General features: G+C 40.8%; 3 protein-coding genes across 5 annotated transcripts in view; 2 read left to right on the top strand and 1 right to left on the bottom strand.

Moving 5' to 3' along the window:
* Positions 1-36: 36 nt before the first annotated feature.
* LOC116924205 (carboxypeptidase B) lies at positions 37-2,313 on the top strand. The gene is made up of 13 exons (XM_032930705.2): positions 37-154; positions 215-424; positions 486-576; positions 651-737; positions 823-886; positions 958-991; positions 1,071-1,194; positions 1,283-1,379; positions 1,446-1,591; positions 1,666-1,722; positions 1,792-1,876; positions 1,959-2,073; positions 2,147-2,313. The coding sequence occupies exons 1-13, from the start codon at positions 87-89 to the stop codon at positions 2,220-2,222; spliced, it is 1,254 nt and encodes a 417-aa protein (XP_032786596.2). The 5' UTR covers positions 37-86; the 3' UTR covers positions 2,223-2,313.
* Positions 2,314-14,797: 12,484 nt separating this feature from the next.
* Positions 14,798-16,402, top strand: LOC116924208. Its single transcript, XM_032930709.2, has one exon. The coding sequence runs from the start codon at positions 15,309-15,311 to the stop codon at positions 15,828-15,830; it is 522 nt and encodes a 173-aa protein (XP_032786600.1). The 5' UTR covers positions 14,798-15,308; the 3' UTR covers positions 15,831-16,402.
* LOC116933281 overlaps positions 16,236-17,648 on the bottom strand; it is a 27,531-nt gene continuing 26,118 nt past the window's right edge. For all 3 annotated transcript variants that reach the window (XM_045175515.1, XM_045175517.1, XM_045175516.1), the window contains 7 exons: positions 17,567-17,627; positions 17,346-17,503; positions 17,090-17,279; positions 16,926-17,027; positions 16,744-16,855; positions 16,593-16,681; positions 16,236-16,528 (listed from right to left, as the gene is read on the bottom strand). In XM_045175515.1, the coding sequence (XP_045031450.1) occupies positions 16,419-16,528; positions 16,593-16,681; positions 16,744-16,855; positions 16,926-17,027; positions 17,090-17,279; positions 17,346-17,503; positions 17,567-17,627 (822 nt within the window). In that variant the 3' untranslated portion in view covers positions 16,236-16,418. The remainder of the gene's footprint in view (positions 16,529-16,592; positions 16,682-16,743; positions 16,856-16,925; positions 17,028-17,089; positions 17,280-17,345; positions 17,504-17,566; positions 17,628-17,648) is intronic.

Here is a 17,648-nt window from a genome sequence, read left to right as displayed (position 1 = left end):
TGATGAATGCCAGATAAAATGATAGAACACAATAAACCTGACATCAATTCGTCAGACTTCCAACTGCTTAGTGAGCGGGTGGCAAGATGAAGAAACTCGTGGTTTTATTCGCAATTGTCTGTCCCATTTTCGCTGATGTTCAGCAATACGATGGGTAATAAAAACAATGTATAAAAATAAGATAATTAGTGCATAATTCATTTGACTCATTTAGCTACCAAGTGTACGAGGTGACTGCCAAAACTATTCATCAACTGCAGGACTTGATTGATTTGGAGCAATCGGGATCGTACGATTTTTGGAATAGGATTGGTTTCAATGCACCAACAGACATCATGGCAGCCCCGGATCAAATCAATCAATTAACAGATTACCTATCAAAATCCAACATAGAATACCGGATGAAAATTAGCAACGTCCAACAGTACATCATTATTTCTTCTTGAATTTTTACCAATTGGATTATGACTTTGTTGATTGTCAAGACTCATCGACCGTCCAAAAGCGTCGGCGAAATTGGGACCACATTCACCTCGTTACAATTTGACGTGGGATAACTATTATCGATACGACGACGTATACCTTAAAAGTTTACGTTAAAGTAAAAGAGTAAGTACGTATTTTAATGGAAACGAAATTTGGAAAATTAGATCGTCGAATTCGCCTACGAATTGGCGGCAAGTTATCCGCAATTGGTTAGCGTTTCCAGCGCTGGCCAAAGTTACGAGGGCCGTGAAGTACGTAAAACAAATAAAACTAAACCGGCAAATTCAAGTCCTGAATTTTAAAAAAAAGTTCCGTTTTTTTTTCTTGAATTTTTAGATGATTTTGATGAAAATTTCCAGCGGAGGAGACGGAACTAAGAATGCCATCTTTGTCGATGCAGGTAAAAAAAAAATTGTTAACGACATTTTCCTATTTAGAAAATAAGACCAACAATGGCAATTGAGGATGCAGGTATCCATGCACGCGAATGGATCGCGCCGGCCACGTAAGTTCAATTCCATTTCAAACCCTACCGTTAAAACAGATAAGAAATGTTGAATTTGAATCGTCGTGATGGAACACAGCGTGACTTACATCATCCGAGAGTTGGTAGAAAATTATGCTTCCCATCCACAGTACATCGACGACGTCGACTGGTTCTTCATGCCACTCATCAACCCCGACGGCTACGAATTCTCCCACACCAACGTACTCTAATCCAAAACAAATATGGGATTTTATTTATTTTTTTTTGAATTCTTAACACACACCTTCTCATTTGTTTGCATACCGCCAGGTTCGATTGTGGCGCAAGAACAGGCGGCCCAACGACGACGTCAACTCCACTTGCATTGGGACAGATCTAAATCGAAATTTCGGTTACCACTGGAACGGCAAGTCTTTATCAATTGTTACGACTTATACCTGACAAATCAGATTGAAGTTTGTGATGTAAACAGAAGGTGGATCTAGCGACAGTCCTTGCAACGAGATGTATCACGGTCCCGAAGCCTTTTCAGAGGCTGAATCCAGGGTGGTCCGTGATGCCATTTGGGCTGAAGCTAATCGAACTAAATCTTACATGACTGTCCATTCATATGGTCAAGTAAGTCAAACATAAATAACATTTATATGTTCAATTTAACAGAGTTTCTCATTGATTCAATGGATGTTGTATAGTATTGGTTGACTCCTTGGGGTTATACGGCTGAATTGCCAGATGATTACGATCAAATGGTAAGATCCTTAAGTACGAAAATTACACGTAGGAGAAAGAAAAGTTTATGTTAATTTGTACCTGTCTAGTACGCGCTGGCAGCAGAGGCAGTAGTGGCTTTGACGGCAGTTTACGGCACGCAATACGAAATCGGTTCTGGAACAATTTTACTCTGTAAAAAAAAACAAACAATTGAAATATCTTAGTCAATTATATAATTATATTCGGAAGAAAATGTGATATTAATAATTAACAGACCCAAACAGCGGACCGAGTGATGACTGGGCAAAGGGTGTGGCCGGCATTCCTTATTCATATACAATTGAGCTGCGTGATAAAGGACCCGTCTACGGATTTCTTCTTCCACCAGAGTTAGTGCAATACAATCATTTTTTTAAGCGCTAATTTCTTATGTATTTAACATTATTTTTTTTCTTCTGACAGTCAAATTATACCGTCGGGCATTGAAACGTGGGAGGCATTCAAAGTCATCGCCGAAAATGTGGCAAAAATGCCTTGATATAATTTCCGTGCAACTGAGTTTGATTCAATTGCGTTCGCTGATTACAACGTGAAACATTAAACTCGGAATAAACTATAAAAAAAAGGAGGATTTCTTAATAACTATTAAAAACTAGCCATAAAAAGAAGACAGCCAAGCCATTCCGTCTATTCAAATCGTGCGCTGTTGACGATCGCTCGATTCAAATATTCGCGCGTATCCTTTTGTCATTTCAAAATGGCCCCGAATGCAAATGAGATCCGCATCGGCTCTAATGACGTGTTTTAACTCATCAGAGCCTTCCATTTTCGGCCTACACGTAGCACACAAGAAACAAGAATTTCGTTATCCAACTCGTCTACGAGCGTAGTTTATGACGTCTCTTAAAAGTGATGGATACTACATAATCTACGGACTTTCTATTCCAAGTTAGACGCAGCACACCCCTAGGACGCCATCACTTAGGCAAATGAAACGAATGAATCAAGCAGTCACGCTTTGCCATATCTTCATTTGCATATTGGCTCTGATTGTTTTCGCGCGTAGCCGCTCACTAGTCTACTTATACATAGAGACGTCGCGGCCTTTTATTTAGCGGGCAATAACACCCCGTGCGCGTTCCGTCTTCATCCCAGCACAGTAGTGGGGTTGATCTTGTTTATGCAGATGAGTACCCCACCCTGCGTTAGGTTTCTTGTTTTTCCGCATTTCACCATCTTCCAATATTGAGCTAAAAAGATGCCCTTTTTTACCATGTTAGCTCAGACATTAAAAGATTGCGCGCAGTGATGGATCGTTGCACGCAAGGCTTTCTCCCGCGGGACCAGCGAAGCCGATTCATCTTTCCTTCCGAACAACTTGAGACAGCCCCACCTTATTGTCAACGTTCAAAGAGAAAAAAGAAAAATGTTAATTATTTTGCGTTGCAATTCATTTATAGTTTTTATCGTTCACTTCGTAATTTAGGCCGAGTTGCACGACCCTAACGAGTGCGGGTTTTAGTTTTATTACTGGCTTACCCTAGTCCTGTAAATATTTAGTTTCATTAATGAATCGAGTAAGTTCGTTGCACGTGATTTCCCCGCGGGTGTCGTAGACACACACCCGCGGTGGTTGTGTACTAGATCGTCTACGTAACGGCTAATAACGAACCATAGGCCTATCGTAAATAGTTAATCGGAGCAGTCAAAAGAACAGCATGTTTATGAGCGTGTACAGGAAGTGAGGACTCCTCTACACAATCACACACGACATTTCGTATCAAATTGAAAGACTAAAAATGTGCGCATATGCAACAATTCACAATAGTAAAAGTAAATCAGTCAAAGTAAAAATCTGGAAGGTCATAATTCTTTTTTTTAAATTCACGCATAATAAAAATAAATCACAATCACGGCCAATCAGCATGCTGATTTTTTTTTGTTCAATAATAAAAAAAATGTTCGACAGCTTGACGCTTTTTTTCTCTCTCTCTCTCGCATTGTTAGCAAAAATAAAAGAAAGAATAAAAAAAAAGAATTTATGGTGTCAATATAATCAAAGTGAGGGGGAGGTAATAGAAAAGTCAAAAAGCTTTTGATGCTCGTGCCATCCTATTTCACTACACGAAGATACTGAAGTGCTTTTGAAAAAGAAAAAAAAAGTGCGACAACTGCCATCGCGTTCCGACAAAACGCCACGGGATTCTTTCGCTTCGTTCTGATATCGTTACATTAAAGTATGTACACACACACCCCTCAATCTCCCCACGGTGCCATCGCGTTGAACGACGAAATGATTTAATAGTTTAATGGATGGCAAGTGACACACGTTCTAGTCGATACAAGCACAACAGTGAGACGACGACACGCTATCGAAAAATGCTTGTTTAAAAAAAGATCAAATAGTCCAGTTTGACACAATACAGTTAACTATAATAACCCGATGGCGTCGTCTGAATTATTTGAATCTTGGAAGCAAAGGGAGTCTAAAAAAAAATGGATTGAAATGGTTTGATTTTTTTTTTTTCTAAAGAGGGGTTACATTTTTTTTAACACAAATTCAATGCAAGGGTCAAATGAGGAGGGCGTTGCGGACGGCGGATGCGGAAGCTATTGAACTAGACTTATATATTAGAAAAGGGGAGCAGAGCGTACAATAGGTTTAACATTGTTGTAAAACTACAGAAACCTTTTGAAATTTATTTTAGAAAAAAAAAAAATTGTATAAATACAACAAAATGAAAAAAAAATAAAAAGCGGAACGCGTTAACCCCCCTCTACCCTTAAAACCTGGGGGGCGGGCGATACCGTATCGAAAGAACTGCCGGCCGAAAGGGTATTTTTTTTTTTTTACAATACGTTCAAGATCACCCCAAAAGTCGTAAATTTTCGTATTATAACAATCATAATCCCGTACGTTAGTTTTTTTGTTGTTTATTTAAAAAAAAAAAGAAATCTTTTTCATTTTTAAGGTATTGATATTTTAAGCAGTTACGGTGATTCACGATTGAATCAATAACACAATTTATCCAACAACGAGGGACAGAAAAAAAAATTTATACAAGGACGGATGGATGAAGAAAAAAAAAAAGCTTTTAGGCATATTGCTTTAAAAAAAAATGGAGGATCGATTGGGGGGGAGGGGATTCAAAAATGTTTGAAACGCACGCATATGGCGGTGTACTCGTAACTCACGAAAAACGTGTCACAATTTGAAATTGTTTCGTCCTCTCCCGCGCTTCGCGTCCGAGTGAGCAAACCATCAAAACCAATTGAAAAACACCAACAACTGTTGTGTCACACTGTTCAAAACGAAATGAGCCGTGTTGAACAAACACAGCGCGGCACGAGACAATTGACATTTTTCGAACGGCATTCGATTGCGTATCAAAATAGAAACGCCAAAGAATTCCCCGTTTTGGATTTTTGAATTCGAATGTCTGGCGCCATATGGACACGTACAAAGGCAGAGGTGACAATGATGTCACGCATCATCTAATCGGCATGAACCCCGCTGCCCAACTAAAACATTCGGTAGGGTCACAGGTGGTCAGTGTGGGTTCATTTATCACGTCATCGCGTTATGTTGACTCGCCCGTGTCCCTGCGGACGCGACACGCGCCGCTGCCCCATTCAATTCTGTTCACTTTCGACGCTCAAAATACAAAAATGTCCACCATTTTCTTGTTGCAGTTAATAACAATGAAAATGATCCTAAAATGACTCGACACTTTCTCGGTGCCAGAAGAAGAAGAAAAAAATAAAGGCGTCACCCCCTACCTCACTTCAATTCCCGTAGCCAATCAGTCTTTCATTAAACCATCAATTGGACTGGCCGCACACGTCATTAGTCGACTGTTACCAACAGGGCAATTAAGCGGCTCATCATCATTCATAGAACTTCATCGTTCGCAATTATTCAATTAAAAAACAAAATGTCCACATCATAAAATAGTTAATGATCTGGGGACATTTTTTTCTTTTAAAGATAATCGAGGTACAATTGCTAGTCTATTTACAGAATAAGCCAATGAACAAATACACACTACGTATTTTTTTTCTTGAATGTATCCACGGGAGGATTAGGTTCGATTGCGTACGAGTTTTACACGCGTCGTTGATTTAAAAGAAAATGAGGGCAAAAAATAGACCGTGTACAACACACCAGTCTTAAGTTATTCTCAAAGTTTGGGTCTGACGCAATAGACAACAGAGAGAGGGTGGGGGGGGAGAGAAAGAAAAGCGTTGAAAATGGGGAAAGCGATTCATATTGTTAAACCATTTGTACAAGTGACACGCTGGGCTTCCACGTGACCCGGACGCAAGATGTAAACGAACCCCCCCCTCTAAAAGTTGGTCTATTCACATTTGTCTTTAGATATGCAATCATTCCTAATCGCGGAATTATACAAGAAGAAAAAAAAACTGGATATATTTTTTCGTATTCCTTGACTGGTGTAATAGTAGATTGACATATTGGTAAATGACTAGCAATTTGATATGATTTTATTGATCTAATGAACCATCTCATTTTTTTCTCTTTCTCATGTCAGAGGGGAGAAAGACAATCTTTCCACCTAATTTAGCCATCGCTTCCTTCTTCTTTTTTACATAGTCGTTTTTGAAAAAAAAAAAACCGAGTCTGAAAGATCACCATGTGTCAGTCTGCTACCGATCGACATAACAAGGGAAACACACACACACCCAGAAAAAAAACTATAGGCGACATTCTTCCGATTCATTGAACTCGGTAAATGGTAATGGGGGGAACACTGTCCGTTTTCAAAGGCATAAGGGATGACTGCTTCTGCTATTTTCCTTATTTAGATGTGTTTTTTTTTTTTCCTTTTTAGCTCGCGCTATAGATTTTCTTCTTGTTACTAAATAGGCCGGTTCGGGCTCCCGAATGAGCCACGTGGGAAATTTCACGCGTTTAGTTCGCGTTACGTCAATAGAAAAGAGAGAGAGAAACACGGCGTAGTCGTAAGAAGAGTCGATTGTTGTACGGGGGTCATAAATTAAGGGCGCGCGCGCGCTAAACGAAACGGAAGAAGAAGCCGGAAGGAAGAAACAACAGCGATATAAGCTGGCGGGGCTTCATTTCAACTGCGATCGGAACTGATTGCGCAGACAATGGCAAAGCCCGCATTGGTTATTGTATTTGTTTTCCTCAACCGTAAACTACAATAAAAGATTTGTTTCTAGTCTATTCTTTTCCTTTTTTGTTTTCAAGACATTTTGAACTTTGGCGCCTTTTCTTCCGTTAGTCCATCAAATGAATTTTATACGGTTCGATCAAACGAGGCCATCTGTTAAACATATTCAACATTTCCTGCATATTCTATAAAACAAGAGGGGAGTAGCCAGTCCGTCTCCGAAAAACATTTTTAAAAAATGTTCACGTGATGTGTTCAAATGGACTCGCATTCAAAAAATGGCAAAGACATTTCGAATCGATAGGCTCACATTGTCCGCGCCAAACGAATTGTTTTCCGACATTAAAAAGGTTTTTACGACGTACAAAGAGTTTTTACGACCGCACCTGTTAACACGCCCATCTTTCGATGTATACAATGTCCGGCAAAAAGGCGTGGCCAGCCCGTCTTCCGAAAAAAAACGCATAATTCTTTCGATGTAGACATCCTCCTTCCGTCTCAATCGTTAGACGTTCATTAATCGAACGCTCTGCATATTCAAATTGCACGTCGTTAAAAAAAAACCGGCGTAGTTTAATTCAAAAGAAAACAAATGTTTCGACATATGTTTACATTGAATTTAGAGATGGGAAACACCTGGTCCTATTCGATTTTTGATTCGAATTGTTCCCCCCCTTTTTTTGTTTTTTTCCTGGTTGTTATTTCTAAATAGTGAACATCTGAGTCAACACGAGGCCAGGAAAGAGACGTAGAAATCCGTTTTTGATAGGCAACATCACATGTGTAACTAACACGAAAAGCCGTCGCTAATAGCAGCAGGGGGTGACGCCTCGATTCTTGCCAACGCACTTGAGTCAACAGCGATTTGCATACTCGGACTGCAGTATTCAAATGATTGTTTTGTAAGAAAACAAAATACGTCCCTTCTACGTGACATCCTTATAGAAAGGCGAATACTATAAGTTGCGTCATTCAACAATCAAATAAACAAACTGCGACGTGAGGATTTTTCTGTCTGAAATTCGAGAGAAAACAGCGGGAGTCGTTAATGATCTGCTCACATTACAGACATCCCGTATTCAAAATACAAAACGGTATAAAGAGAGACGACGGAGATCAGATATTTCACACAAAAAAATCTGATAATCAGGGCAAGTGTGAATAGACACGTCAAGCCGATAGCGAGGGCTAATGAGACGTCACGTGTCAACTCTTTTTCTCCGCATCGGCTTTGCGCAGTTTCGCATCATTATTTATAGAAATGAGTTCATCGACCAACATTTGAATATTCAACGCTCTCCACACTCACATACACACACAAAAATTAAAAGCGGGGAGAAAAACAAGTAGAGCGCAGTCTGCGATGTTTCTATTTATCAATAAACAGGAAAGACATTGATCCGTTTCTAATTGGCGTGACTCTTAGGCTGTTGCGCATTAGAAGGATATTTCACAAACCTTTTCATTTTATTTTTTTAATACCCACAAAAAAAAGGGGGGGAATGCATATAGCCACCGCTACTATGTATACCACCCACTCGGCGAAACATTTACAGACAAAAGCTTCCAAGAGTCACGTGTGTGTGTCTGCTGTCAGTTTGGATTTTAACATTCGAAGCTCTTTTTTTTTTTTTTCTTCCCTACTCTATACAACCAAACGAATGGGGCTCGTTAAGAGGCCCAAACGGGGCCTTTCTTTTTCTCCCTGAAAACTGTAAAGCTCCTAATCTCTTTATTGTTATCGCATAATACCATAAGGGATGCATACATTCTTTTTTTTAAAAAAAGGGGTTACTTTGCACAGAGAACGAAGGGATGAAATAAACTGCGGTGAAATAAACTGAAAGTTAAGCAAAGAACACGGACTTCTGTTTTTAAAAAAATAATTACGATCCAACATGCAAAGCGAATAGTATGCAAATGATATTTTAAAAAATAACTGTTTATACTTATTGGGCCTGTCGAGTGTCGATTGATTTACGATGACGTCATTTGAAACGGAAAAATTCTTTGATTGGACGATAGGCCCAACGAGAGGCAGCATGTGGAATCAAGTGGATGAAACGCTATACAAAAGAGGCCGGGAGGTTAATAGCTCAACGATGCATTTAGAGGATCACAACGGCGGGGGGAGAACAACGGCAAGTGACGCCGTCAATGGGATCTGTTAACACTCGTACGAGTGTCTCGGTGTGTAGAGGCCTAGATAGTGAAACTACTGAAACATCGCCTTCTCCCCACCCACCCCCGCATTTCTATTAGACATTACACTCGTTTCTGTATCACTTGCGTATCCTTATGTAACGCCCTCCCCCCCGATGACCAATTTCAAGTGGCCATTAAAAGCGTCCCACTCTTTGAGAAATGGACAGATGACCTTTGGGCCTACTAAACAGAACTCCTACTTTTCTCTGGCCGGCAATTGACCTATCTCCTCTATTCATCACTAAATGTTGTTGTGTCCCCCTAGTGTGGCAAAACGCATCGCGTTGGCTTATAATAAATCTGCCATCTTCAAAGATCCATTCCTCGCCCAAAATTCGCTTCGAAAAAACAAAACAAAACATGATGACGTACGTCTCGTCTTTTGTTTAAAGAGGTTCAAAGTGGGTCACGAAACATGCGAGATCACGCGTAGTGGATATAGAATTGCGCGGAAATTCTAGAGCTCGGCAGGGGACCTCTTGCTTTTGTTTTTGAAAAACATGTTTTCTTGTTGTTTTTTTGTTAGTCTGGCATGTCGAGTCGGTTGGACGGTCCTGTGATTTCTTAAGGAAACGAGTTCAGAGTCAATCACGTGACCTGTCATGTATCCCCTAAAGAGCGGCCGGGATTTTAGAAAAGCTCTTCTTCTCTTTCCGTGTTATACAGACGTCTATTAGTCCCGTCTAGTTAACGACGCATGAACCCAGCAGACCATCAACAGATATACACAAGAGGAAATCAGGTGGCCTCCAGCAGCGCCAAGTGGTATGCAACGATGGCCAAAATGAAGGAGTTTCTTTTCTCTTTTTATCCGGAATTTCTATTTTTCCCGCAAGTTCTAAAAGTAAGGAAAAAAGGGGGTGGAGGGGAGAACAGCTAACTCTTGTCAAGTCCTTTTTTTTTTTCTTTTCTTTTTGCGGTGAAAGATGACTCTTTGTTCCAGTTTTTTTTTCTCGGTCATTCCCAAACTCTTTTCTCCTATGGACGCAGTATATAGATCCTTTTTATTATTATTATTCTCCCCGTTTTCCAGCATTTTACTCAGCTCTCTTATGTGCGTGTGTGTGTGTCTCTCCAGATTTGAACGTAAAAATAGACTTGACACGAAACATGGAGAGAAGCGCAAGACTGCGAAACATCTGCCCGGGATCCCGACGCATGCCCGTCGCTTACAAATGTTCTATACTGCACAACTATACTGGCCCCTATTAGTACGGCAAACTGATCGCGCTAGTGTAACTTGTCTCTCTTTTTTTTCCCCCTCTCCAACGTTTTTCTTCTTTTTGCTTTCGTGTTTTTACTTGACTCTTTTGTTTATTGCTCCCGACATGCGGTACGGTCGTTTTTTTTCTTCTTTCCCGCTGACCGTACGACGCAATTCCAAAGGGGGGGTTAATTGTTAAACTCTAATTTTAGGACATTCTTCCATTTTTAAAAAATTTCTTTTGGAAAAAAAAAAAAAAATATTATATTTAAAGATTTCGCTGATTAACTTACGGATTGGATAAGAATGATTCAATTCTGTTAACGAAAGGCCTAGAATGGGTCGCTTTAAATCAATGGGTGGGTTCCCATTTATTCGGCGTGATTTACACAACAAGAGGGGGATGTCGAGACAAGTGCACTCGGCTTTGAAACAAGTCCACGCACGTATGCAAATGAGCGTGAATAGTAAAAAAAAAAATAACAAGATGAACCGCGAGTTCTATACAAGTGTTTATGATGGCGTTGCTCGATAGAAACGGCGTTCATCACAGACCGTCATCATCATTACGGCCAATGTTGCAATTTAACGACCAAAAACTGAATAATAATCATTCATTTTCGCGTGCTACGTACACACACACACATGAATCGTGTGTGGCTTTATAGAAAAAAAATAATAATAATAAAAAAAATGTTTTTGTTGTTGGTTAAAGAGCAAAGCAGCTGCGCTGTCTATGGAGTTCCATACGAAAATGTTTAAGCTCGCTACGCATACGTAGTAAAAAAAAAAAATGGAAAGAGAATCGCTTTGATGATGTTCTGCATCTGATGGCTGGCGATGATGGGGAGGGGAATCGTTACACGCATCAAGTCCGGCGTCGTTTTCATGACGCCATTTGCGTTTTCCGCGTGTCCCCTCCGCTTTATAATTGAATATTCCCCGTAGTAGGTAGGCGATTCACGCGTGATCGACTCATTTCGGTTTCAAAATTGCCCGCCAAAATAAAGCGCTGTCCACTTCTACCCTCCCACTCTCAAATGTTTGTTCCATCATCATTTATAACTGCACTCGACACAAAAGCGGCGTTTACATTGGCAGTACATTTATATACACACACACACACGAAGAGGAGATGGGAGAAGAGCATTTAACCACATCAGCGGGATGCAAATGAGCTTTGCCGGCGACGGCCGCTCTTCTATGCTAATCAGGCCACAGCGTTCGCCTCCTCCCATCAATCCCGTTCGCCCCCAAATACATACACGCACGCAAAACTCCCGCTTTTGTTCTCTCTCTCTCGCACCATCCACATCTATATAGACTCAATTCTAAACTGATTATACTCGTCGACGACGACTAATGACGTCGATACGCTTCCCTCTTCCTTTATATACTCTTTCTAATAAGAAGAGGGGGACCAAATTTTTCTTGTCATTGGATTTGTCTCTCCCGCGTATGCAAAATGTTTTTTGTTTTTTTCTATGATGGCTGAAAGATCGAATGACAACAATAACACCGGAGGGAAACTAAAGAAAAAAGAAAAATCAAGAGAAAGTATATCGAATAACAACAAAACGTCATTCCCCCCCCCCTCCTTTGATATTGCAACCCTTCGTCATCATTTGCATGTCTATGATGGCGGCAGTCAGATATTTAACGCGTCCGTGACAAAAGGAGTCAAAATAAAACTTCATTTGGTTTAGGTTGGATGCCATCGTCAGAACTTTTCTTTTTATTTGAGTGCGCTATTAAAAAATATGAAGCTCGGCGTTTGTTGTATCGTAAAAAAAAAGAAAAGAAGATGAAAAAGAAAACATTTTTCAAATGTTTTTATTTTTTGGCGGGGAACGAGATCAGGTTACTCCCGGTCTTTTTATTTTACTACCCATGATAGGCTTGCGATATAACACCGTGACAGCTCAAAACATCGGTAGCTAGCGATTTGAACTCCCCCTCCCCCTTTTTGTTGTTAAATTCGAAATTTGCATAACGATTCAGTGGTAAAACGCCGTCAAAGTCAAACTCTCATTTCTCTCGACGGGAGATGTTCAAAAACAGACCTAATCGTTCCAGACATAAAAAAACAAAAGAAGAATCACGACTGTTGCTGCTACCGCTAGGCGTAACGTTATCTGTGTGTACGCATTTTTTTTTATTTTAATGTCTTGTTTTTATGTCTGTCGATATATTTCGGGGTTTTTTTCAAAAAGAAACGACGCTGTTCCCTTTTTTTTTTAATTCCTTTTTTTAAAGGGGCACCTTACTATCTCGCCGTCTGCCGATGATTGCGGCCAAACTTTTTATTCCGAACACGACCTGCGATGTGACAGCCTCGTTAATTTTCACAAAGTCGACTGGGATGCAATTCGTGAAAAAAGAAAAAAAAACTATAATTAAATCTGTTGCAAATGAAATCTCAAACAAAACTGACGTCCCAATTTTTTAGAGATAAACGTAAAAAATTGAATCGCCATGGCGCTACTCACGCAATCCCATAGGATCACGTTTTCTGTTTTCTTCCTTTTTCTGCTTTTCGGTGTTTGTTGTCTTGTCGTGTATCGATCGTGTACGGGTAACGAGTCGATTTGATTGCGCCGAGACGCGATTGGATTACTATACGAGGGCTGTGTATTCTGTTATATCAGATACAAGTCCCCCTCCCCCTAAAAAAAAAACTAAAGTCAATCGTAGAAATTTGAATAAATCAGCAGCTACAAGACGGTGGGGGACACGAAATCTTTCGTTTGGTTTGACATTGGTGACATATCCAATCCGTAGCAAACAGATGTAGACGCTATAGTAATACGTGTCCCGCATAGAATTTCAATCCGTCAAAGGCACAAAAAAGAAGAAGAAGAAGAAGAACAAAAGAGAGACGCTCCGTAGAGGCAATCGACTCCAGCGGATCGCCAGAATGAGAAGGGAGGGTAAGAAAAATGAATGATTGATCCCCAATATAGAACGCGCATCGCCCTTATTATGTATGTCATCCCCCCCAATAGACTTTCTTCTCTTTGCTCTTTCACGGCGAATATTGGCCACAAACAAAAGAGAATCACCGAAAGAAGAAGAACTCGATAAATATATTTCTAGATTTTTTTTTCGGGAAAAAATATATATATACCAACGTAGAAAGAACAATAGAATCGCCGATGGATGAACGCATATCCCCCGCCCTTGTTGGCAAAGTTCCTCCGCAACCCCACCCGTTTCCCTATTTTTAATTGCCTCTCTCGACATCAAAAAGATGTGCGAGAAGGGGGCACACATGGGGAAAAAAAAGTGCATCCCTCAGATCGCAAAAATTGCGTCTTCTACACACACACACACAATGTCTTTGTGTATATTTATATACAGATAAAATAAAAAAAGACGAACAAGTCTTGATTTATACCTTTTTAGCCCTTTTATCTCTCGAACGTTTTATTAGCTCTGATGATTCACCAGATGATATTACACTTGCATGTAAAGAGAGAGAGGGGGAGAGCCAAATCATAAAGAGTCAGTACGGCTATGCCGTGTAACACAAACGCAAAAAAACGAAACGGCTGGGCGCTTTTAAAATAAGAAAAAAGAGAGGGCCATCATTCTTAGGTGCGAAGCATTAAGTCTGTGCCCTTAACGAGACGCAAGAAGCGTCGCGCTTCTCCCCCCTTTTCTTTTCTATATCCTACACCCCGCAGCAGATGTTGTACACTACACAAATGGAAGCCATACACCACTAGCTACTATCCATCGTAAAATATTAAAAAAAAAAAGCCGGACCCTACAGTAGACGGAAGAAAGAAAAACTAAGAAAAATGCCACAATAAAGTCAAACATAAAAGAAGAAAAAATAAAAATGCCGGTTGCGGGTGTGTGTGAGAGGGTAGGTTTGTTGTGGGGGGGACTTGTTGAGATTGGACCCCGGCAACAAGCGAAAAAAAAAAAAAATAATAAAGTATTAACGAGAGAGATGTATCCTCACGGGAGAAGATGTTGATCCTTCCAAACAAGAAAAAATAAAGAAGGGCATAGACAACATGATTGGCAATTGAATTATTCCCAAGCAGGAGCGCATAAGAAGAGTCCCCCCTATCAATGATGTCGTATAACGAAAGACGGCCGAGAAAACATCACCACTGAGCTTTGGCACGATCGTGTTAGCATCAAAGAGTATAACGAGGTCGTTGCTGTAAAAGCTGTTCTAGAGGCCTATCGAGATATAGAAAGGATCATCGACAACATTGCCTTTTATTTATTCATTTTTTTCCCCTTGTCCTGTTCGAAGAGACGTGCCATCTTCTTTTTTTTCGAGTTAAATCATTGACAAATGACCTAGCGCTTGGATGAGGAACTAATTAACCGGCAGTGGAATTTTTGGTTCAGCAGAGAATGAAACATAAAAGAATAACGCAGGATCAATCAAACATTTCTCAGCTGGTTCCCCTTAACACATTGTCTGTAGAAATCGGTGGCCAAAAATACAAATAATAAAGAAAAGAAAAGAAGAATTACGTGTCACCGAGACGCTCAAAGCTCACGAGTACAATGTGGTATGTCGTAGGTGACAATGTTCTCTCTTCTTCTTTGTGTGTGTGTGTGTGTGCACGCAGACACACACAAAGACTTTTTTTTTTCGGACATGGATGCCAAAGAGCAAGGGAGACGGATGAGAGAGGGCCAAACGTTGTGATTGGTCCAGAGAAAGTCGACACACAATACACACACACAAATAAAAAGAATAGGGTGGAAGAAGGGGAGTGACACGCCACCCTGCCAGTCGGTATAGAAACCACCCCCTTACTACCCTGCTCCTAGCGACGCCAGCTGCATTCATCCCTGGTGTAACCCTCCGACGTCCGTGCCTCCCCTCAGTCCAGCACAGACTACTTGATGCTGCTGCCGGATCGCCAAGCAGCCCAGTCGGTCACGCAACGCAGATGTGTCAACACGTGCCGTACAACAGAGTGTCTCTAAAAGTGTTTGGGCTACGTCACAGTTGTTCCGAGACTTACACGCCACGTTTGACAGGAGAAGAGATTGGAAATTGCGCGGAATAAATTGGAAAGGCAGAATGGTCCTACCGTTTTTCAGCCTGTGCGGAGCCATCCCGTTCGATCCCGTCATGGAGTACGATGCGGCCGGACAGAGTGTCAACAACAGGGTCCTCGTGTGCTGCCACTGCCACGTGATGGAGTCGCTAGCGTTGCTGGACAATCCTTACGACGAGACGTATCTGTTCCAGAGTCATCCAGTCGACAGCCTTCCGGATGTGGTGCCCCGACAAAGTGACAAACTTGGCCATCGCCTGTCGGTGGCGAGTGACGAGGAAGAACCGGACTCTCCTTCAGTCAAAGACATCAGAGAATTGCGGATGCCGGATGAAGACAAAAGTGCAGCAGACAACTGGAAACAAGTCGGCCACGATCTTCGACGAATAGCTGATCAGTTTGAAACATCACGGCGGCCGGCCAAAGCCGGAAGCCGGAATTTCTCGACATCATCCAGCCCTGCCAGTTCATGGATACAAACTTGCATCTTACACGGCCTGGTCGCCTACGCCGGTTGGAGGATCCAGCGATGGATATCTGGTTAAACGAAAAGGGAAATTGTCCTGATTTACATCTCATCCTACCCGACTCGAAATGTCTTTCAACAAATTTTCTTTCTTCTTTGTAATTGAATTTACTTGTAGAGTATGTAGACTCTGTAAAAAGAAACATTGCAAATTAATATGCTTTTGTAAGAATGTGTGAAATGGTTTTTTTTTTTTGCTATAAATTGCGGCTCAATGTTGATTTGCCAAATACTTTCTTTTAGCTAGTCTTGTCCTTTCTTTCGACTGATGTTTTTCTTTGGCTACAACTTAACACTTCTTTCTTCTATCGACCAAAAAAATAGTTCTTGCAAATAATTAATAATGAAAAAAAAAAAGATTATTTCATGTGCCCATAATGAAATATCACTTCTGGACATGCTACCCGCCAGTCTTTCTATCACAACCTGTATATTCAATGTATTGATTCATTATTGTCTGAAGACGAACGCTATTATTGTAATCTAATTATCTAATAGTGTCTACGGTGAAATCATTCTTCTTTCTTCTTTTGTTTTCTTTCCAGATATTATTTGAATTTTTTGTCTAATAAACTATTTCGTTCCATTCAATTTCCATTTTGCTTCTTCATTTGAATTTCTCGGGTCGACAGCAACAGCTGAAGCAGAACACAATCAGTTCAATCAGCGTCACCATACTGGCACCGAGAAAGAGGCCCAAATTGCCACCCAAAATGCCTTGCAAAAATTTCAAAAACATTTAAATTTATTACTTTCAAGTTGTTTGATGCTATTTTCTCACCGAGTCCTTGGTTAATGGTTGGGTAATGATTAACCAACAAATTTTGGGTGAAGGTCGGGTAGAAGAAATTAAGCGCCGCCAATTGATCGCTTGTCACAATTAAAAATTAAAATTGATTTACCATTCGAAGGTAACGTGGCAGCGGATTTACCTTTGATTAGGCGATACGGTCCAGTTGCCGAATTGAAAGTTAGCCGCCAATTGCAAATCGGCGTAGCTGGCAGAGACATCATACTTTTCTTGCCAGCATTCGCTAACGCATTCTGTAAATTTATTAAAACAAATGATTGACAAATCCAAACGATCACAGTCAAACAAACACAAGTTGTTTACCGCTAGCGGCTCCAAACAGCGGATCATTCAATTCTCCGTGGCTGTTAAAAATTCGACCCGCCAGCTTGAGTATTTGCTGCGGGCGACATGGCGGCAGATTCCCTGAAAAATACGGGCCTAATCACGAAACCATGATGGAATTATCTTAAAAGAAACCCAAAAACCTTTGTAAGGCAGAGTTATGATGTAGCAATTGAGGCTTTCAGTAACGCGCTTTTGGCGTACAGCATAAATGCAATTGTCCAGCGTGTAATTTTTAAATCCCGGCACCAAATGTAGGAAACTGTTATGCCCGTCCCGAAATGCACACAATTTTCTGGATACGACCGAATGCATAATTTCCTCATCGTTGATCTGCACATACGGAATAACATTTTAAGATTCAATTAAGAGGGGGGAATGAAGAGTCAAATTCTTAACGGTTGTTCTGAAAATGGCTGCAGAAGTCCATAGTCCAATCCGAGTGTAATGACGTTCCCTGAACAAGGCCACCGTGGGATCCGTCCACTTGTCGGCGACTGAAAATGTCACTCCTTTGTGATTGGCCATAATCGGATTGATGATGGAATTATCCAGTGCTGCGCCAATCGAAAATGAATAACATTACATCAATAGCCCATAAGATAATTAGGAAATCATACCGCGAGTGACTCGTAGATCGTTGACGAGCACAACAAAACCGAATCCTAAGGACGGGATGCGCTGGGCCAAAAAACACTGTTA

This window comes from Daphnia magna, linkage group LG6, assembly GCF_020631705.1.
Source record: "Daphnia magna isolate NIES linkage group LG6, ASM2063170v1.1, whole genome shotgun sequence".
NCBI lineage: Eukaryota > Metazoa > Arthropoda > Branchiopoda > Diplostraca > Daphniidae > Daphnia > Daphnia magna.
The sequence above is the reverse complement of the archived record's forward strand: the minus strand, read 5'-3'. Positions and strand labels throughout refer to the sequence as shown.